This window comes from Pelodiscus sinensis, chromosome 22 (genome assembly GCF_049634645.1).
Source record: "Pelodiscus sinensis isolate JC-2024 chromosome 22, ASM4963464v1, whole genome shotgun sequence".
NCBI lineage: Eukaryota > Metazoa > Chordata > Testudines > Trionychidae > Pelodiscus > Pelodiscus sinensis.
The window spans coordinates 11408014-11430596 of record NC_134732.1 but is presented as its reverse complement, the minus strand read 5'-3'; the positions used below and the strand labels follow the sequence as shown (position 1 = coordinate 11430596).

The 22583-nt window shown below is 42.8% G+C and overlaps 1 protein-coding gene across 5 annotated transcripts in view; it reads right to left on the bottom strand.

Annotated features, from left to right (window-relative positions):
* Positions 1 to 22165, bottom strand: part of ODF2 (outer dense fiber of sperm tails 2) — a 28798-nt gene extending 6633 nt beyond the window's left edge. The window contains exons 1-16 of one of the 5 annotated variants that reach the window (XM_075905636.1): positions 21876 to 21927; positions 19468 to 19552; positions 18475 to 18628; positions 15881 to 16003; positions 14543 to 14713; positions 12641 to 12807; positions 11121 to 11250; positions 10686 to 10817; positions 9909 to 9983; positions 9614 to 9685; positions 8493 to 8609; positions 6532 to 6717; positions 3350 to 3459; positions 2089 to 2224; positions 1228 to 1338; positions 458 to 562 (exon numbers count right to left, since the gene is read on the bottom strand). In XM_075905636.1, coding sequence (XP_075761751.1) covers positions 458 to 562; positions 1228 to 1338; positions 2089 to 2224; positions 3350 to 3459; positions 6532 to 6717; positions 8493 to 8609; positions 9614 to 9685; positions 9909 to 9983; positions 10686 to 10817; positions 11121 to 11250; positions 12641 to 12807; positions 14543 to 14713; positions 15881 to 16003; positions 18475 to 18582 — 1743 coding nt within the window. In that variant the 5' untranslated portion in view covers positions 18583 to 18628; positions 19468 to 19552; positions 21876 to 21927. Of the gene's footprint in view, positions 1 to 457; positions 563 to 1227; positions 1339 to 2088; positions 2225 to 3349; positions 3460 to 6531; positions 6718 to 8492; positions 8610 to 9613; positions 9686 to 9908; positions 9984 to 10685; positions 10818 to 11120; positions 11251 to 12640; positions 12808 to 14542; positions 14714 to 15880; positions 16004 to 18474; positions 18629 to 19467; positions 19553 to 21875 lie in introns of all 5 variants that reach the window. The other 4 variants (XM_075905633.1, XM_075905638.1, XM_075905637.1 and 1 more) reach the window with 4 other exon arrangements.
* Between the last annotated feature and the right edge of the window lie 418 nt (positions 22166 to 22583).

Here is a 22583-nt window from a genome sequence, read left to right as displayed (position 1 = left end):
TGCTAGCATTTTGGTTCATATGGAAATGTCTCATTGTAATAGACATTCCTTCCTCCATTCAAAGACACATTCACACACATTTTGGGATTCCTCTTGTCTGTGAATTGCTACAAATCCTAGCTCTTGGGTTTGAGTTTTATTATGTATACAGTATTCTTGAGAACTATTCCTTGACAGCCAATGAAAGACAGGATGCACAATTCAGAAGCAATTACTCTGAACAACCCCTACCCAGTAAAGGGCACCCCCTCAAATGGACACTATGTATTTGACAATGACAAGGCCCTTTGCACTTAAATTCTCTCTTGAGCTGAGTTAGGAGAAAAGGCAAACCTGTCTTTTACCCCTTTCAGAGGCCAAACATATTTGTTTTCCATTATGCCAAGAAAGGGGTGCAGCCCTGAGTGACTCCCATGTACCGATTTAACGGTCAAGGTTTTCTTGGAGGAATAATTACCATCTCAATCTCCTTGTTCATTTCATCTTTTAGTGTCTTATTCTCTTTGTCACAAAGCTCCAATTTTACCGTCACCTCATCGGCTTCCATTCGGGTTCTCAATACCTGGACAGAGAAAAAATAGGCACACCACAATGTTAGGATTTTCAAGCTCAGAAAATGTTCTACACACCAGCACAATTACAACTGTTGCAATCCAGTAGCAGGATTCTTGAGAACCTCTGGACACGGCCACCTCAAGTTCTGGAGCTTTTCCATCTTTGTACTTTTAGAACCATGTTACCTTTCGTTGTACCTTCCTCCAAAGATTTCCCTCTTTGTGCTCTCCCACCCTATCACCATTATAAAACCCAGATCTCAGAGGATATGACTAGATTTAGATATTTTACACCTGCATTTGTTTCTTGAGAGGGACTGGATAAGCAACAATGACCAAGATCAATTCTAGATAGTTTATCCATGTAGCAAGATCTTTATGAATGGAGTCAGCTTCTGCTAACAGCATGGATGATCAGAGTATAGAGAGTGAGGCAAATTTTTCACAGTCCAGAATATAGCAGGTGGTAAGAATATAGCAGGCGAACAGAATAACCTGAAAAAATGTTTTACATAAATTGATTTTATTTATTAGGTCATGAAGACAGGAAAAACAAGAAGATAGATGGACCAGAGTATCATCTGATAGCCATACGAGAGAATAAATCACAGCAGCAAGGAAAGAAAACAAATGTGAGAGAGATGAAAAGGGAAGAAAAGTTTTAATAACATACCTGAGATTTATAGGTTTCAATCAACCCTTCATAATTCCTGAGAGATGCCTTGAGTTGCTGTACCTCCATCTGAGCTTGGTTCAGCTTCTCCTCCAGTGGGACCATGGTAGCCTGAATGGAGAAGACATCTTCCATTCAAGAGCAGTAGTTGAAACAGTTGTCCCCATGTATGTTAAGCTAAGTTAAAGCGGGGGATGTGCAAACTAAAGGGTTACATTCTCTGCTAGTATAACTGGGACAGTCTTAATTGACTTCAAAGGAAGTTCACCAATTTATGCCAGCAGAGAATATGGCCCTACAGCCACATGAGAGTTGTTCCATCAAGTTCCAAATACTTTTAAATGATCTGTGTCCATTGGACATGGGTCATGCATGGTTTATTTTGATGGAAGCTTTGTTTAAAACAGATATCAGGTGGACTCCCTACCATACTATATGTGGTTTTATCTGGTGAGGATGTCAGGTATCTTCCTATTTTGGATTTGTGGTTCTCCCTATAGTTTTTATTTTCTGTCTAGCTGTATAACTGAGTGACAATGTATCATCCAGGAGTTCAGGCAAGTAAGCAAGTCTCCAATCCTGAATACTGGATCAGAGGGGAAAAAAAAGGCCTATTCTTCTCCTAACATTGTATATTCCTCTCTTCACAAATTTCAGCCTATCTAACCCGAGGCAAACAGTGGAACACTGAAAATATAGTCAAGTTAACTACATTTAAGTTTTCCAGTGCAACTTGATCTGACATCAAATGGGGTTAAAAGAGATAATTTCTCTCTGTACTGATAGGAATAGCAGCTGTTCACTACAGCTTCTCCCTTATGCTAACATTTCAACTACAAAACATTTAGATATTCAACTGACCTTTAGCCTTTCATTATCCAGTTTGAAAGATGTGGTCTCTGTGGTCTGTCGGTGCAGTTTATCCACTAGAGCATCCCTATCTTCACGCATTTTGTCCTCCATGGAGGTCTGCTGCTCTAACAAGTCTGTAATACGGCTGTTATGAAGGAGGTGAAATTAACCATTAAATAACAGAGAAAAAAAGTCTCTTGTTCTTTGAAATTTAACTTTAATTCTCCCTTTTCCATCCATATCTCATGCATGCGCACACTACTGGTTGGCTACACAAACTTTACTGCCCCATTCCCTTTGGGAAACAGGCACACATGTTACTGGGATGCTGACATTTCATTGCAGTGCCATTGGTATTACAGCTGATGTAAGGCTAATGTAATGGTGCTCTACCTGATGACACAGGGTGGCCACAAACTTAAGCACTTTAAACCTTGTGTGGGCAAAACAGATTCTACATATTTTAATAAGACTTAAAGACATCTGTATTGATTTATATTTTACATTCAGCTTATTTCATAAGTATTTGGATAGAAAACCTACGTACATCATTGTCAACTTACAGACTTGTGTAAATTAAACTGATGTAAACATGTGTGAATGAATCGGCCTTTAGTGTATTGTGTTGAAGCAGACTGCAGGACTTATGAAATGCTCTAATCCAGTTATTCTTAAACCTCTTTGGCACTGTTACCCCTTAAGGTTAACCAATAATCCAAAATTACCCCTCCTCTTTTTTTAAATAGCAATAAACAAAAAGAAAATTACAATTAATCATTTTTATTGTATTTTGTTCTCTCATACATTATGTTGAGCAAAATTGAACACCTATTGTATTTTAAACTTATCCCCTGAAATATGCCAAATTACCTCTGAAGGGATAAATACCCCCAGGTTAAGATCTGCTACTCTAGTCCATGACCCATAGGTTGGGCCTTCTTGCTAATATGATACCCCCTTTATGTCCCCAGGCTCAGTTTTCTCTGTGGTAACTGCACTGTGATGACAATTTTTATCCCCCAAACTCCATAAAACTGGATCAGACTCAATGAAACTACTTTGCATTTAAATAGTCTCTTTCATTGTGAGCCATTTTGAGATCCTTCAAAGAAAAGTAAGTATATGTATTTTACAGAATGAGTAGCAAGTGCAGGGATAAGTGACTTCAACAACAAATCACGGTGGCAATCAGGAGCAGAAACCAGCCCTCCTGGCTCTCAGACCCTCTCACCACTAGACCACACTGTCTCTAGCTTTTCAGATCTCTTACCTATTCAGCATAACAATCTCAAGCTCCAGGTCAGTCTTGTCCTTCACCACTTTGTTGTAGCGGCTCCTCCAGGACTCCAAAGTGGACAGTGCCTCAGCAACGTAACTGTCCTGTCAAAAAAATGTGGAATGAGAGAGGCAAGACTGACAAAGATTGCAGGACAACAGTGATGTGCGAAGTGGAACACACTACTGCAGCAATGAATTTCAAACACTCCAGAGACAGTACTGCTTATCAGTAGTCAGGGTTTTTTTTGTATTTTTTTAAACACATTAATTCTTTCCCACTCCACAGTCTTGTTTAAAAAAAAAAAAAAAAACCCCACAAATTTTCCAATGGCTGTGAGCTGCCAGCATCATATCAGTGGAGAGAGGAGGGCCTCCCCTTTGAAGACTGCATTCCTAACTAGTGCATTTGCTAAGCAAAGCTAAGAATCTGCATTGGCCTTGGACACAGGAGTTGACCCAAGAAGAATACAAGTTACTGAAAAGCAGAAAGGGGGAAGTCTTCTAAAATGCCTGAGCTTTTCCGGTTTGTTCTTAGTCCCAACCTTCCTACTTCTGCTATATCCATTAATCCCCTTTCTCTAAAGGCAATCCAGGTGTGTCTTATTTATAGTCTCTGTTCTAATTGCCTTCTCCAGTGATATCTTCTTTGCTAAAATAAATTCCCATTGTTACTCCTACCTCCTTTCCCTTTGCCACTATGAGAATTTTCTTTGTCAGCTACCAATTCCATTCATAACTCTGAAAGCTGCTCACTACTGAATGAGCATACAAGTTCTAAAGCAAAGACCAGCCATTTTGTCCATTTCCCTCCTTCCTCAGCTGGCTCTAAAATGGGGCAGGCAAAATACAGCCTAAGGGCCAAATTCGGCCCACCAAGCTGCAGGATACAGCCTGCAACCCAATTGGAGCCTTGGGCAGGCTCCCTGCCTGCCCCGCCTTCTTACGCCACTGAGAGCAGCTGACTGTGGGGGCCATGTGCTTCTCTGAGCACTGCTGTAAGCCAAAGGGGGGGGGGGGAGAGGGAGAGGGCTTCATGTGCCGCTCCCTGTCTCTAGCACAATCTCACAGCTCCCATTGGCCAATCCCTGGGTTTTGTTTGCAGGCCAGGCAGTGCATGACATATCCCCCCTCCAACCCCTCACAGCTCATGATGCTCAGAAAAACATGGCTAGGGGGCACCAGATACCTTTCTCAGGGGCCCGCAGAGGCTATGGAGTCAACTCCCACTCTAAGAAGGGATAGGGGTGGAGCCAGGGCAGATAGCCCTGAGCGCCCACCAGAGCACACTGTGCCGCCCACCACCAGCCCTTCACACTGCCTGGAGCTCACACTGCAGTGCTCCCGCAGCGATTTAAAGGGCCTGGGCCTTCAGCTACCACTGCACTAGAAGCAGCAAATGGGAGCCCCAGGTTCTTTGAATCGCTGGGCCCCAGGACAACTGCTCCCTTTCCTCTTCCTCTCCTGCTGTTGGTGGGCCTGCACATGGTGCCCAAACCTGCCACTCAGAATCACATGCAAAAGGCATGGAAGGCAGGAAACCCGCCAGAGGGACTTGCTGGGCTCCTGGCCAGGATCCATTTAGGTAAGTGCCTCTCAGCCATACCTAGGGTTGCCAGATGTCCAGTTTGACCCAGACAGTCCGGTATTTTTCCCTCTTGTCCGGTTAAAAAAACCCAGAAAATACCGGACACCTAAAATGTCCAGTATTTTCTGATTTTTTCCCCAGCCAGTAGGCGAAAATACCGGGTGCTTCAGCAGGGGAGCTGTCTGGCCCAGAGCAGGGAGACAAGATGGCCAATGGCCACATTCAGCTGTTAGAGCCAAAAAGCCTCAAAAGCATTTCTTAAAGGAGCCATGCTGTTTTTATTTATTGCTTAAATAACTCTCGGGTCTCCCCCCCTCCCCCAACTTTGGTCTCCCCCTTCCTCCCCCCTCGGTGTTTTTTGGGGTGGGGGAGGGGGGGAGTCAGTATTTTTGGTTAAACCATCTGGCAACCCTAGCCACAGCCTGCCTCTGGCAACCGAATCCCTCCCTCCTCTGAATCCTTTGCTCCTCTCCGACACTCCTATTGCACGTAACCCACACCCTCTGCACCCCCACTTCTGCACCCAATGCCCCCTTCCAGATCCTGCACCCCAACCCTGCTCCAAGTCACAATCCAAATCCATGCAACCCTGCCCTAGGTCACAACCCCCTCCCAAACTCAGTACCTCCACGTGTCAGAATCTTTTTCTGCACCCTTACCCCTTCCCACATCCTGCACCTCAATCCTGCTTTAGATCACAATCCTCTCCTGCCCTACCTCACAACCCAAACCCCTATGCCTCTCCTAGACTTCTCCAGATCAGAATCCTCTCCTGCACACACACACAAAAAACACTGTACCTCCACCTGCACCCCTATCTCTTGTCCCAGGTCACAGCCCCTTCTCCTTCACCAAAACTCCCTCCCAGACCCCACATGTTCTCCTACACCCCAATCATCTGTCCAGAGCTCCCTTCTGCAACCAACCTCCAACCCAGACCCTGCACCTCCTCCATTAATATCATGTAAGAGTGCAGCCCTTGACCACTTACCAAATTCTTGGACTGGCTCCCCCATCAAAAATTATTGCCCACTGTGCTTTAAAGATACCAGGAAGTCTGGATTCGGGATGTAAAATCCCATTCAATTGGTTAACTGATTAAATGTAATGTTTAACCAGTTAAATTACAGAGGGGTAAGCTCAGCTGGGCTAGAGATACCCCGCTGCTGCCAACCGGGGCTGCTCTGGCTGGACTGGAGTGCCCCTGCCTGCAGCAGGTCTAGCAGGGCTGGAGCAGCCTGCGGCTCCCAGCAAACAGGAAGCTGCTCCAGCCCCAACCAGTTAATGGGAACCCTTAAGTTCCAATTAACCAGTCACATCCCTAGTCTTGATAAGATCAAATCTGCTAGTTTATACCATGATATAAACCATCACATGCACTTATTCAAAGAAAGAAACAGTGAACAGTAATAACTGAGGAAAAAATGGTTTGGTTTAAATGCAGAGCAAATGGGCTGAGGCCCCATTACAAATATAAACCTCATTTGATAGAGCAGCTCCCTCCTTGGTGCTGGTAACAGAACTAAAAGATATGCACGGACACACAGACTCTAAAGAACTCTCTTTCCCTCCTCCCGATAACCAACTACCTTTTCTGCTAGCTGAACATTGAGCTGCTCTGCATATTCCTCACTGCGCTCTGCCCGCTCTTTTTGGGCTCGTACGGCTTTCTTCAGGGCCTCCTTATCACGCTCCCCCTTCTGCCTCAGCTCTTGCAGCTGTTCCATGATATGTTCCACCTCTGACTTATGTTGAGCCCCACTGCGCTCCAGGTTCTGGAAAGGAAAAGTTCGATGTGAAATGGGTTTATCTTTAGTCAGGACTTTCAACTCATCTCCCAGCAGCTGAGAAAAGAAGGGGACATAAACCATCTATCAATGTGGTCCATCTTGGAGTTAAGTGTAATCTCAGTTCAGTCTGCCATTTCTACTGTAACACTGTCCACTTAATTCATGGGATAAGACCCAAAATGATCTTGAAAACCATTCTTGCAGTGGGGAAGTCGGCTTGAGATGTCATACTGCCGGTCTTAAAAATATCGCATGGTGTTGCTGTGAGGGTTATAAACACAAAATCAATATTCCACTCCAAAAGCAATTGAGGAGCTGTGTCAGATCCTTTAATCTTTTCACTCACTGTGCAGCGGGGGAAACGGCACAAGTGGGGACTCAAGCTGTCCCTGCTCACGCCGGCTCCAACTGCTGCGCCTCAGCCTTTTAAATATAGCAAGAGCCCTGCGGGTCCATTTAAAAGGCTGAGACACAGCAGTCAGGACCCCCTGCTTTAGGATTCTTGCTACATTTAAAGGGCAGAGGCGCAGCTGGGATAGCGAGTGGCCCCCATTTATTGACGAACTGAGTAGTCGATGGAAAAATCCATTAACTACTCGATCGGCTGATTAGTCAAAATTTAACCTCCCTAATATAATAACCTCCTTGGAACCTTCTGCTCTACACAGAAGTAGCTCCATTCAATTTAAATGCATCTGCCTTAATAATTCATTGTCTTGAAGAACATTCCTATATAACATTGTAATTTTCAGAAAAAGACAGAGATGTTTAACACACAGATTTCCTCAAGATAACACATGGCAACTTTCTTCATCTCAATACCTAAGAACTACCATATTGACTCAGACTATGGTCCATCTAGGCCAGTATCTTGCTCCCACAATGACCAGTGGTTCAGGGTGAGCATGTAAGACAGAGCAGTTGAAGTGTTCTACCCATCTTCTGTTCCTGGCAAACAGAGGTTTAGGTTCACTACAAACATGGGACTGCATCCCTGCCCATCTTAGCTAATAGTCTGGTTCTTTTAGTTTATTTTTAACCCAGTTATAATTTTGGCTATCAACAGCCCATGGCAATGAGTTTCACAGGTACACTGCATTGTGTGAAATAGTACTTCCTCTTGTTTGTATTCAACTGACTGGCTATTACTCTAATCAGGTGACCCCTGATTTTTTTATGGTGTGAAAGGATATGTAACACTTCTCTATTCACTTTTTCCATATTATTGATGATTATATAGGCCTCTTTTCATATTCCCCTTCACTGTCCCTTTTCTCAGCTCAATAGCCCTAATTTTTGTAGTCTTTCCTCATATGAAAGCCATTCCATACCCTTGATCATAGGTATCACCAGTCATTCAGTGAAACAAACACACTTCTTTGCAATCAGATAAAGAGACCCATAGGAGGGAGTTTCTTTTTCCCAGATGGCAAGTCAAATAGTTTTCCCATCCTTCCAGATACATGGTTCAGCAGAATCTATCTGGTTAACATAAATGATTTGAGGGAAAAAGTAAAGTAACAGAAATTACTTGGAGATACAATTAACCCTTAAAGTTTATCATTTCACTTCACACCAGTGAAAAAAAAAGATTAGTTCTCAATCAAAATTACAGCAGAAAATGCATAGCAAAGGCAAAAGTGACACCATCTTATGCAATTCATTTCTGGCATGGCAAAGAATAGTCAATGTCTGCCACTCTCTTCCTAAGTGCACTCAGCTGTTCTGTTTGAATAGTTTGGTGAATACTGAAAACATACCCGGATCTGAATAGCCAGACGGTTATTTTCAGCTTCTTTATTTCGCAGCTGCGCTTGTAAGTGGCCTCTCACAGCCTCCATAGATTTGGAAAGTTCACATGCTGTCTTCGCTTGATCCTGTATGAAACAAAACAGGACAAAGTGTTTTCCCAGGCACCAAAGCAAATGGGACATTTCACACCAGGCAACAGTTCAGGCCTCTGCTTCAACTAACACCAGCAGCTATAACAGAAACTTCCAGAAAGCACTCTCAGAGATTCATTTTCTTAGCCATGGGAGCAGGGAGGCCAGACAGGTCAGTCAAATTTGTCCAGGTTAGCTTGTGGGTGTAAGTTCTGAGGGGAGTGCCATGGCCTGTATGGTTTGCTAGCATCTAGCAGTTTTGTCCAGAGAGAATGATATGAGAAAAATGTTTACAGAAAACTAGAGTGATCCTAAGTACCACAAAGACAAGTATTCTGCATTAAGGCCCATGAATCGTATATTTCCTCTTCAACTACACCACAAGTCCTGCCCTTTCTCCCACCTCCTTTAAGTGCCTTCACAAATCCTTTTCTCCATTCAAGTGACCATGATCTGAGTCCCCTATTTCTAAAATGGCATAGAGGCTACACCCAAGAACTAGCCTGCAAGAATTGCCCTGAGCCAAAATACACTCCACCTGGCCACTGCTGGACTGTGGTCCATCTGCTTTCTAGAAACTCGTGACTAGGAAGCAGAGCACATTGCAACCTGAGACCATGAGCAACTGTGATCGTTCCTAGCAAAAGGAAGAGATCACCCATCAGGACATGCTGCAGCAAAGCACTTAACTGGGCTCTGCCTCCAAGCAGTATGAGACCCTCCCAAACAAGGTGTACAATAGCAGCTTTGGAAGAATACTAGGAAACAGCCATCTCTGAGGTGACTTCTATCATTTTTATATTTGTTGCCTGAAGTCTTTGAGATGGATGTTATCAATAAATCAGCAATTCCATGTGAAGATTAGATAGGAATCAGTCAGTTCACACAAGAAAGCAGAACCTGAAAGGCCTTAATTCAGTATAGCTGCCTCCAATTTCAGATCCTTGCTACAGTTGTGCAGGTTCATGTAGTTCAAAGAGGTTGAAAAGGGAAACTACCTTTTCTGTCTGTATTTGAATGTTGAGATCTTCCACCTCTTTCTCTTTCTCTTGTAGCCTCATCTTCAGATTCTGGAAGACAAATAACACCCAGATCCTAAGTGAAAAAATAACTTTGTTGCTAGAAGCAGAAGAAATGGATAGTTAAAAAGAGGCCACTGTAGCTTTCTCCAACAGGCTCAAGATGGCATCTCTACAATATCATATCACTATTGGTCAACCATATTTTAAATAACAAAATGTAAATCTCATCTTCTTCCCATATGCTGAAAGAATGCTTTTGCTCTTGCGTTACCGCTTTCTCTGCATCCGAGTCAGCCAGCCTTTTTAGCAGCAACCCCTGCTGCTCCATCAACTTCTGCGCATCTTTCTACAAGAGAACAAACAAACAAGTGCTCCTTAAGCGTTTTTTTTCCCCAAAGCCATCTTCCATGTCCTAACCCCAAGAGAACATGCCTTCCAATTTAAGATAGATGCATCTCACAAGAATATCTATCCCACTCAAGTAGCAGTTCTCATATAATACTGAAAGATGTCAACCCTACCAATTTCATTTTCAATCCTTTCCCCCCAGAATTCCCATCTCAGAAAGCATTCCTCACTCCCATCTCCCCTAACTAAAATACACAATGGCAAACTAAGATCTTGCAAACTTCTCCCACTTTGGGCACAAATATGCCTTTAATGGTTCCTTTAACTAGAATGGTGGCTGAAGAAGTATTTTGCCACTAACCTGCCTTTGACCAAAGCAGCACAGGTTCAACAAACTGCAGTAGGAATAGTAATTACACCGAGGTACTATTGCTCCTGCAGTTTGCTTAGCATTCAGAGCTCTTAACTTCTTCACAGTATTGTTCAAACTTTATCTGAGCCTCAAAAGAGAGGAGTAAGGTTTATTTTGCAGTTAGGAGAACGGAGGCTGAGTTGGGTGAAGCTTTTGTCAATGATCACATAACAAGTCAATTGCAAAACTGGGATTAGAACTCAGTCTGACTCCAAGTTCTGGTCTCAGTCCACAAGACCTTGCTGTCTCCTGTAAATCAGGGAAAGTCAAACATGCAGGATTGCTCACCTCCCGGTTGTGCTGTTCTTTAAGTAGATCACGGAGTGTCCTGTTGGTTTCTTCAAAAGTGCTTAATTTCTGTAGCAGCAGCTCTTTTTGCCTTGTCAGTGTATTAATATCTGAGCCGGTCATGTGTTTCTCCTAAAACAAGAACGGTAGGCTTGTATTTGTCTGCAGTTCATAGGCATCACATCCACAAAGGGCAGTGGAACATTAAGGTCTGGCTGGTAAACTCCTATTTGTAAATTCAAAGTGACTTCAGATTTTACTTAATCTGGATTTCCGTACCGGCTGTGCTGTGCCCAAAGTCCAATAAAGCACTTTAAGCCCTAGAAACCTCTCCACTTTTCCTTGACAACCTCTGAACCAGTGATTCTGTGACAGCTCTGGAAACAGCAATGTGGCAGTACAGCAAATGCTACAGTGAACTATGCCACCACTTACATTTTTTAGTCTCCCAATCGTATCTTTCAGCGCATGAATCTGTTTGGCTGCTGCAGTTCCGTCCATCTCCGCCTCAACTAACTTGGACATCAAACACTCCTTCTCATGTTGTAAGTGCCTCTTCTGCATTCTGCAATAACACAGCGATCAGAGGAATCAATAGCCAAATGCAACAGGTAATGTAATCCTTAAAGGAAGCACTGTAATTTGGCTTTCTGATCAGTGGTTAACCCATAAAAACCTCCCAAACAAAAAGATATACCACAAATACTAGAAATTTACCACTTTTCAGTTTTGGAAGTAGATTGCACTAAGAATCAGCAGACCTTACTAATCTTGTGTGTTCTAGGAGCTCATCCCTCAAGTGGGGAATATTAGAGGTGGACCCAATTTTGGGATTATTCCAAAGCAACCTCCCCCATCAACACTAAACCACAACACCATTTTTCCTGGATATTAACAATCCTAAATAACTGTATCACCCCAGAAATAAACCTCCAAAATGGTATCAGCTGAACATGAAATTAGGTGTTCTAAAACTGGAGGGGACACAACTAGAACTCAAAGAAATCCTTGATACAGAGTTCAGAGAGACCATACCAAGTCTCGGCTTGACAAAGCCCTGGCTGGGTTGATTTAGTTGGGATTGGTCCTACCTTGGGCAGGGAGCTGGACTTGATGACCTCCTGAGGTCTCTTCCAGCTCAATAATTCTGGTATTCTAACCCTTAATTATTCATACAGCTCTTCTGAAAGGTTCAGAGATTTATCTTCTATATAAGCTTTAGCGTGCGAGATTGGGGGGGGAGGGGGGTAGAAAAGAGGTGAGATGACAGCTCACATTCAGTATAAATGTTTTACTGTTTTCCCACTCAGTGAAATGTATGAAGAGAACAAGTGACAGCAGGAGCCAAACCATTACTTGCTTCCAAATAATTCCCTTGGGAATGCCAAGACAGACTTTTGATACCACCACCAGAAAACCCTTATACAAAAACAGTACCACACTGAAGAAATACAGTAAAACTCCACTGGTCCGGCATCCAATGGTCCTGCACTCCTGATGGTCCAGCACCATCTGGAACCCGGAAGTGCTCCGGGCAGCCGGACAATTGGAGCTGCTCTGCCCCCGGCTTCCCCAATTCAGCCGCTGGTCAGTTTCAGCAGCGGCTGACTTGGGAGAAATCTGGGGCAGAGCAGCTGGGGTGCTGCTGGGTTGGTCCCGTAGCGCCGAGGGGCGCATCCCTCCCACTCCACCCCAGACCTCTCATAACCCCCCTTCCAATAATCCGGCATATTTGATAATCCAGCACCCCCTGGGTCCTAAAGGTGCCGGATTATCGGAAGTTTACTGTAGTTTTCATTGCACCATTATGAAGGAAGCAGAATGCCAATTCTGCAGTGTCCCTCAGCCCTAGACTCCTGGTAGCTAACTGTTAATATGTTTATAAAGGCGACAAATGCTCTTTAAATATCTCTCCAGTACATGGACACATGGGAGTTAAACGGTAAATTCTTTACAAAGTAATATCTTTCTCTTCCTTTATGCGCTCAATGTTACGTCGGAGCAAGGTATTTTCATGTTCTGTCTCCACCAGCTCCTGTGTGACTTCATCTAGCTCATCCTTCTGCTCTTCGAGGAGACGCTTTGCAATCTGCTGCTGTTCCTCCCGCTTCTGCATCTTGGCCTAAGAAGGATACATCTTATTTCTACGTATATAGAGCTTTACACAAATCAAGGTGCTTTTGCAGAGTTACAAAATGTTTCAGATCCCCCACCACCAAAACACAGCAGCTGTTCAACAGCACAATGCTCCTCAACAGTTTAATTGATGAAGTATACTATAGATAAACTGCTGAAGATATTTTGGAATGCAGACTGAAATGATGGACTTTAACCAATGTACCAGACTTACAGCCTTTATTCAATATAGAAGGGCCTGGTATTACCCTAATTATAAGGATAAAACTAATGATATGGATGATATTTACTTCCATGCTGTATCTAAAGCATTTGTCTGGTTAGATCCCATTTACATTTCAGCCATTTTGTAATTGGTTCGAAAGACAATTGTTTTATAACCATGTAATTGCCTCTTGTTTTTGAAGCACAGACAGGCTCAAACTACTTATAATGATAAAAAGTCTCAGAGGTAGCCATGTTAGCCTGTAACTTAAAAAAAGTTTAAAAAAAATGAGTGGCCCTGTAGCACCTTAGTGTGCATCTACACTGCACCATTATTTTGAGATAACAAGCGTTATTTTGAAATAATGCGAGCATCTACAGAGCCATTCCATGATTTCTAAATAATTCTGAACTAATGGATGGCTTATTCTAAAATCTGTAAAACTCATTCTACGAGGAATAACGCCTATTCCAAAACAGCTATTTCGAAATAAGGCATGTGTAGACACTACACTGCTGCTATTTTGAAATAGGCCCTTACCAGGGCCATTCTAAGTTATCCCTCCCCAGTACCTCCTGAGGCTCTAAATCGAGATAGCACATCTACATTAGAGAAACCTGCCTTGGACTAATTTTGAGGCTTTCCTGCAGTGTAGACATGCTATTTCAAAATAAAATATTTCAGAATAGTTATTCTGGAATAGCTTATTTTGAAATAAGCATGCAGTGTAGATGTACCCTTAGAGACTAACAAAAAATATAAATAGTATCATGAGCTCTCTTGAGCACAACCCACTTCTTCAGATGACAAATATTTGTCATCTGAAGAAGTGGGTTGTGTCCCCAAAAGCTAATGATACTATCTATATTTTTGTTAGCCTCTAAAGGTATGTCTACACTAGCCCCCAGTTCGAACTAGGGAGGCTAATGTAGGCATTAGAACTTGCAAATGAAGCCCGGGATTTAAATATCCCAGGCTTTATTTGCATCTTCCCATCCGGGCATCAATTTTAAATCCCCTTAGTCCGAACTAACTGCCCGCGGCTACACGCAGCAGTCAAACGTTAACTCGAACTAAGTCCTTAGTTCGAGTTAACTGTTACACCTTGTGGAAAGAATTAGGACCTTGGTGGGAACAAGACTTTATGCATGGAAACTGAGGCAAAGCATCATCTTGTATGACAAATACACATTCCATCGTTCATTGTAGCATAAGTAAAAAAGGCCTCTCATTCATCTATAGCCGAGATATACCTAATGTGAATGAAAGCTGAAACCTTGTTAGTAAACAATGCTAAGGTAAACGATGCATCAGGGTAGCTAAACCCTTCTCAATCCGTTCATAGCAGCCTTTTTAAGACATAAGAAATGAGTTGAGCACCCATTTGCCTTTCAACACTCTACCCCTGTCTTTAGCCTCCTCTTGTCAAGTTTCCTCTTTCCATTTCACTTTGCCTAGTCTGCAAGCCCCTCCCCATTGTCCCCAAGCCTCTGGGCCTTTAGTATGGTCTTCTCACCTCATTCTTCAGTGTCCCCACTACATTCATCAGGCTATCTATCTTTTTTTCATATTTGTTCATTTTGCTGTGAATAGCATCCTCCTCATCCGTAGAGAGGTCACTCAGACGCAGCACCGAGAGAAGTTTTTCTGAATCTGGAGGAGTAATTTCCAAGCGATGGGTTGGTCCCTGGTGGGGATGTAATAATCATGGCCTTTTTAAAAGGGAAGTGCAATATTTTAGCCTTAACATCTCCAAAACCAATCTAGGACCAAATCACATCTCTGAAAAAATTCGAATGAGGGCGAGATAATGCAGGCTATATAATTCTCTCTACTTCAACCTGTTTCAGTAAATTGTACTAGGCTTGTAAAGAAGAAAAAGATACTTTCAACTCCACCAAAACATCATAGGTAGGATATGTCTACGCAGCAGTGTTATTTCAGAATAACAAAGTGTGCATCTACAAGGCAAGCCATTATTTCAAAATCATATCAAGATGGAGGATTTCTTACTCCCACTCCTATAACCCTCAATTCATGAGAAGTAAGGGAAGTCGAAGGAAAAGTGTTCTTCCTTGGACTACCTGCTGCATAGACTGCGCCAAAAGCCAAATTAAGCTATTTCGACTTCAGCTATGCAACTGACATAGCTGTAGTTGCGTATCTTAATTCGACTTTTGCCCTGTTGTATAGACATGCCCGTAGGGATTAGCTTGGTCAGATGATGGTCATGAAGGAAAATCACTCATAAGTTCCAAGCCAGTAGGAGCTGGGAATGGGCAGCTCATTCAGTCCCTGGTGGGAAAGGTTGCACAATATGCTCCTCTCTAGCAATCTGACGACAGGCTGTTTCTTTCACTTTATGCATCTGATTAAACGAGTTGCAACTAACAAAAGCTTATGCCATAAGCAAATTGTTAGTCTTTAAGGTGCTACTAGACTCCTTATTGTTTAATCTGATGACAGACAAAGCAGACATAGTAGCCTATAAAGTGAGCTATGTCTCAAGATAAGGTCTTTTAGAGAGGGAAGTAGAAAAGGTATAAATGAGGGAAGATTTCTCCAGCCTTCCAGCATCAGGAATGGAACGGGAAAGAGGGAGAAAGGGACAGATAGTTGTAGACAAAACAGGCACATGATGAATCTCCCATTCAGAGAGATTGTACAAATAAGTTTCCAAAAGCCAGACGTGAATACTGAAAGTTTAAAATGACTACCAGTTGGTAGTGGCCACTTTAACAATGGCCCAGCACACTTCAATCCTGATACTGTCCTCCAACCTGCTTCCTCCAATCCTCACATTACGTACCATCTCCAAGTCCAACTCAATTTAAAAAGCAAGAGTTAGCCATACCTCCCACTTATAGGCAGACTCCCGGATGGATGTTTTGCCTGGAGGCATCCATGGGACCTTGGTTTTCACCCGGACACTTCGGCGCACGTTCACAGTATCCCCTTTCATTTTCTGTTTGTGTTTCTGTTGAAAGAGAAAGAAAAAATAAAATAAAACAAGACTTTTAAAAAAATCATTTAACCCTTAAATGTTGTAAGAGTTGCACATCATTCTTACAGTAGTACTACAGACTGCTTCACATGGTACACCAAAGCAGAGAGGAGAGACAGCAGCTGAGGGAACAAGGCACAGCCAAGCACAAGAAAAACTTATTGCATATATAGGAGAGCATATAGCCGAAATGAAAGCATTCTTGGTATTTGTCAGACAGTGCCTTTATGACATCACTTATATCTCTGCCTCTTATGATGCAACAAGGGCCTTGGTTACCCTGTAAAAATACATCTAGCTGGTGTTAAAGAGGTCTGTCCTTTTTTACATTTTGAGGCATTTGCTTGCATAGTTTTGCATCAGAACTTGAGTGACATCCTACTTCCATTTCACTTCTTTGGATTCATTTTATGTCTTAATGTATAAATTACTCATATTAAAAACTACCTGGGAGGCTGGACACAACAAACATGAAATAAAGCAAATTAGGCCAAGTAACAATATTTAAATCAAGAGAACTGGGACAAAAAGTGTTCCACGGAGGAAGAGCATAAGAAAATAAGGCCAAGATCTTAAACCAAACCTTAAAGACAACCGCAGAAGACCATCAGGTACCACAGGAATTAAGGGAGAATAGAGGTCCCTGAACCAAGAATTTCCTGTTCTTAAGTCCAATTCCAATTAAACTTCAGGCAAAAAAAGGTGAACTAAGGGGAAGTATGCTAGCTGCTGCGTATCATGCATCTAGAGGATTCTAATTTTACATGTAGTTCTAAATAGCTTGAGTTGGCCTATTGAGAAAGTCCATTTCAGAGAGAACAACAGAAGGGAGGTCAAGGTTAAAGAGAAAAGGGGAGCCTGAGTGAGAGGACACACCTAAAAGCAGTGCTGCAACATCTATTGCTATGCAGGAAGAGCAAACTAGGTGGATCCCCCTTATCTCCAAGACCTGACTTACAAACAGTAGGCATGGTGCAGTAAGGCGGAGATGGGTTACCAGGAGGCAATTTTGACCTATAAAAATCCTGGAAACCCTTTCCCTGTTTTGTGACTGACAGGTATTCTCACTGTTACATGGGTTGAGCTTAAGCTAACTCTTCCTTATCTAAATGAAATTGCAGGTATTTTTGCACAATTCTGAACCTTGATCAGAAAATCAGGTGGTTCAAAAGCAGAAGGAGTCATATAGCTGAATATCATCAGGTATACATATTCACTAACATATTCACTAGTGACATCCTATACACAGTTAACCGGGGAAGGTGAAAAGAAAAATATAACTGTTGCAGACTTAAAGAACAATAGGCTAGCCTAGCACTCACCATCTTTTGGATTTGCCATTTCAAGAATGACCTCGATTTCTGAGGACTTCAAACCCTTCAACTAGGAACTAAAGCCTACCCACCACTACTCAATCAGTTAAATCTAAGGCTACTTGCCAGATCCTCTTGCCCAATGTCAAAGAGAAGACAGCCTACACCAGTGGTTCCCCACCTGTGGTCCGGACCGCTGGTGGTCCACAACAGTACTGCCAGGGGTCTGTGGAAAGTGGGCCCAATCCTTACTTTCTTTTCCTGTTCTTTTTTTCTCTCCTAGGGAGGGGAGGGCCATAAAATTTTAATAGATTGAAAAGGGGTACGTATGCTCAAGAAGGTTGGGATCCACTAGCCTAGACTGAAAAAAACCTGTCTATGCAACAAGAAATTACTTCAACCCAGAGTCTTTTTAAATCTAATTTTTCATTCAACCTGATCCAAGTGCAATCTGAGATGTCCAGCTACCATCAACAACCCTTCCTCCAGACAAAGAGATGATCATAGGCAGCAGTTTGCCCAGATGCCAACCCAGAACAAAAGATGTTAATTTGGGGCAGGACTTCTATACACTTTAGACAAGCACAATGCTTCCCTAAAATGAAAATATATTAGGTGTCTAAAGAGCATCTGTATAATAGAGTGGTTTTCCTCAGCAAAAGAAAGGGTGGCAGGGAAGTCTAGTTGCTAGAGCAAAGGAATGTGTTTTAGTCTTGGTTCCATCATGATTAAGTGCATGACTCTGGACAACCCACTTAACTTACTTGTGTGTCAGTTCAGCCATTTGCCTCTCATGGTAGATGAAAGGTATAACTTAAAGCATAATTAAAGGCTTTGAAAATGTTTAAAGACCCAGTAGAAGTACAAAGGGTAACACAACTATACATGTAAATATAAAATTAAATCACCTTAATAGAGATACATTTTCAATTTTTAAGATTACTTAAAAGTATTGCTGAAAATTCATATTGAAATAAATGCAGTTAAGAAGTTGATCAATCTTATTTTGCTCACCTATTATCTATCTGTCTATCTATGGTAGAAACAGACCTTGAACATTTAGTGGTGCTTCTAGGATCCTTCACTGTTCTGGTTTGTAGCCCTTACAAACACCCAACTACACACTCCTACCTGGCTTTTTGCAGGTGTTGTTTTCTGACCCTTTTTTATATGGACATGGACAGGGGTGTTTTCATCCACGTGAACGTGCAAAGGGGGAGATGTGGAGCGGTTCTTCATAGTTCTTCTCCAACAAACGGGAAAGGGCAATACAGTGAAAGGAAACCTGTGAATAAGGAAACTGGAAATAATAAAATTTCCCTATGCTCCAATCAAGCTGGACAAGTGCCTCTAGACACCTGTACCCAGACAGCTACAATTGCTGAGATGGGTCAAGGTACTGAGGACATAGTTTGAGCTTCCTTTCACTAGCACCTGCCATTTTGGATCACATGCAGCTTTGGTGTAAGATCTAAAATAACTCCATAAACTTCTAGTTACACCACAGCTGAATCTGGCCCTTCATTTTTATTTGGACATGGGATGGTACAGACAATGTAAAGATAATGTTATACTGGTAGAGGGTGTCTGTAAGAGTCACCAGAGTTCAAGGTCTTAGAGCATGCCCACAGCTCTGATTAGCAATACCATCTGATTTTGAACACAATTTTTACAAACAGGCCCATTACACTTTGACTAGCAAACTAATAGACTTAGGAAAACAAAAAGGAATCAATCAGATGTGTAACATGGGCTTGATCCTGCAAACATATTTGTGCTTAAAATTAAGCATTATGAATAGCCCCTAAAATTAAGCATTTGATTTCCATGGGACAACTCACAACTCTAACAGTTAAATACGTGCAAGTGCTTGCAGGACTGGAGTCTATATTTGTCTCTGCAGGTTATTTCTTATAAATAATGCATACATTTTATTTCCACATTAATTATGTGCCTAACACACAAGAGCAGAGCATGAAAACAAATGTGAAGTAATCAATTCACAGTTTAATTCCTTTGTATTTTATAGAAGTGCAAAAGTTACCTCTTGGAAAAGAAAAGGAACACCACTAACCTGAGTACAGCAAAAAGAAGAGTTACATCATTCCAATCCCAGTTACTTACAGTTAGCATAAGATCCTCAGCTCCTTGTGACACTTTTCTTTGTGCTGAGACTGCAGTTATCTCGTTTTTGCTGGAGGGGGGAAACCTGATGGGAGAAATATGATTGGGATTACTAATAGGAGAAGTTGCTAGTATTGTTATGATTCTTATTTCCTTGAACAGAAAGGTAACATACTCCTGACTCAAACATGCTAGATGCTTAAAACCCATTCAAAAGACAGCATACATTAGCATTCTTTGCACAAGAAATATTAAAATAAAGAAATTAAAATAAGTATTTTGATTTCCATTTCAGGTATGATACATACAACATTAAGCTAGATGATGGTGATTGATGCATTTTAAGATGTATCCCATGTAAGACACCTGATTCTGCAGGATGGATTGGCCATAGATAAGAAAAAAAAAAAAAAAAAACACCTCTGACCAATAATTTGGGACTGGTGTTCACCAGATATCCCTGATCCTGACAACTATCTGCGCTTTCTTCTTCCAAAACATTTCTAACCCTGCCAAGTCAAACTATTAAATCTTCAAGAGACATCATTTCTGATCATCATCTTGCTCCTCCTGTTCTTGGAGTCTGACAATTTTAGCTACTGTTATCTCAGGAACTGCTACAAACAGAGACTTCCTACTCGATGAATGCTCATAACAATAGCTTTTCCAATGGTATAAAATCAGTTTCACATAATAGACAAATGTCTATAAATTTTAAAAAAAGACACTGACTTTCTGTGCTCATTATTGCAATTTGGCAGGTAAGAGCAGCATGAAATGAGGAATACATGGATAAATGGCACGAAAAAGAATACTAAATTAAACATCCTTACAGACATGTGGAAAGAGGATAGTTATTCTTAACGGATGTTTATTATGGGTTGAATAATTTGGAAGCAACTAAACCAGAAAAAGTCCTGGGGGTAGCCATGTTAGTCTGTAACTTTAAAAACAATGAGTACCCTGTAGCACCTTAGAGACTAACAAATATATTATCATGAGCTTTCGTGGGCAACACACACTTCCTCAGATGAGTAGAGTGGCACTCCCACTCATCTGAGGAAGTGGGTTTTGCCCACAAAAGCTCATGATACTATATATATTTAAGTGTCTAAGGTGCCACAGGACTACTTGTTTCTAAACTAGAAAAACACACTCATTTTTACATTATAAGAGCATCTACATAGGGAGACACACCAATATAAATATAGCAGCATAGTTATAATTTTTAGTTATTTATATAATTTTTAAAATATACTGCTATATGTCAATAAATTTTCCCATGCAGATGAACTATAAAAGTAGTTTTAGCAACAGTTCAGTTTAATTGACATAACATCTTGCAGCACAGAAGTGATAATACCCAAAGCTATTAGCCAAATCATGCCCACTGATCATGAAAAGTAAATCAACCTCAGAAAGACTTCAGTCATCATTTTGAAGAGGCTGAGATTTTTCAGGCTTGTGAAAATTATTAAGTTTGTATGGTAAAAGTGTTTGTTGAAGAGGAAAGAAAAAACATCAGAATAGGTTTAACAAAATTATCTGAGAGAGAAGGGGGGACAAAAATCTCCAGGTTGGGAAAATGTGCATTCAGAAACTGAGAACAGAGTTTGCAGAAGTGAAAGAATTTCTCCTGCTTCTTGTCAGATAAGTGACTGTAAATACACTTGCAGTGTTTGGTTATCTCAGTCTTGGCAAGTAACTAAACTCCACTAATGAGCAGAAAACATGAACGAACTACAATGTAAATCTATCAGGGAATTTAAAGCAGATCATTGGAAGACTAACAGCAATACTGACACGGACATTTCAGCCCACATATTTTCTTTTCACCAGCGAGACCAGACACTTCGAAGAATAAATGAGCTGTCCTTGAGCAACAGCAACCACTATTAACTCATTATCGTATCTCCTGGAATTTATTTCCTAAAGCCCCAGCTATTCACAAGTATCGCTTATTAACAAGTAAGTTTACCTAAAAGGCTGCAGACAAAAGTTTGAAGAGATTAACCCCAAAGGCTCAAAAGTAAGAAGGCAACACTGAAGCCTGACAAATTATTGTAAAAGCTTCCTGACTGCAGAGCCAGTCTCCTGCGGGGGCGGTGGAAGGACTCATTTCTGGACTGGCCAAGGAACTACGGACAGATCTAGTCCCCAGGGGGCGGATGGACGAAGCCCCAAGAAAGAACAAGGCAAAGGGCACGCCACGGACACCCCACAACCTCTCCCTGAGGGGCAGACGGGAAAGAGCAGCAGCCCGCGGGGTGTGAGCCGCTCCAGCGCATGGAGAGCTCCGCGCCCCCGGCCAGTCCGGAATCCCCCAGCAACCGCGGGAGGGGGGGGCGATATCCCTCTTCAGACAGCGCCCCCCAGTTCTCAGGCCCCGGCTTTCCCGCCCCTCTCACCATGTAGGGCCGAGCCGGGATCGGAGCCGCCGCCTCAGGATCTCCTCGAAATTGGCGGCGAGGCGGCGATAGTTAGTGCTGCTGCTGCTGCTGCCACCGCCATGGGGAGCCCGGGGCCGAGGCGAGGGGGGCCGGGGCAGGGGGCAGCAGCAAGGGCAGGACAAGCAGCAGCAGCAGCGGGACCCGCCGCCGAACTTCCGGGTCCGCTTCTGGGACGCTGCCCGCAGCTCCCCCATTGGGCGATTCAAACCCCCCGTGACCCCGGCTCGCCGCCGCGATTAGCTCCCGGGGCCCGTCGCGGCGTCACAAAGGCCCGCCCCCTGTGGGCGAGCAGGGACGTGTCGCTATGGGAACGCGGAGCAACACGCCTGCGGGAGCTAGGGGTCGAGGGCTGCACCGGGGAGCGGGTGGGGCTGAGTCAGGCCCGGGGGAGGGGTAAACCCCACTGCTAGGGGAGGAGTCAGGTCCAGGGCAGCCGCTCAGGGGGCTGAATTTCGTATTCCACTGACCCCTTGTTTCACCAGGAGGGTGGGGCACAGACTCAGATCTCGCCCCCCCTTAGCCAGGCAGTAGGCATGCTGAAAGCTAGCCATATGGAGCTCACTCCAGGCACTTGCACGTGTAGGCATGGGATTGGGACCGGGGCAGGTGCTCAGGCTGGAGACAAATACTTCTTAGCAAGGTGCCAGGGCAGTTCTGAACCAGTGA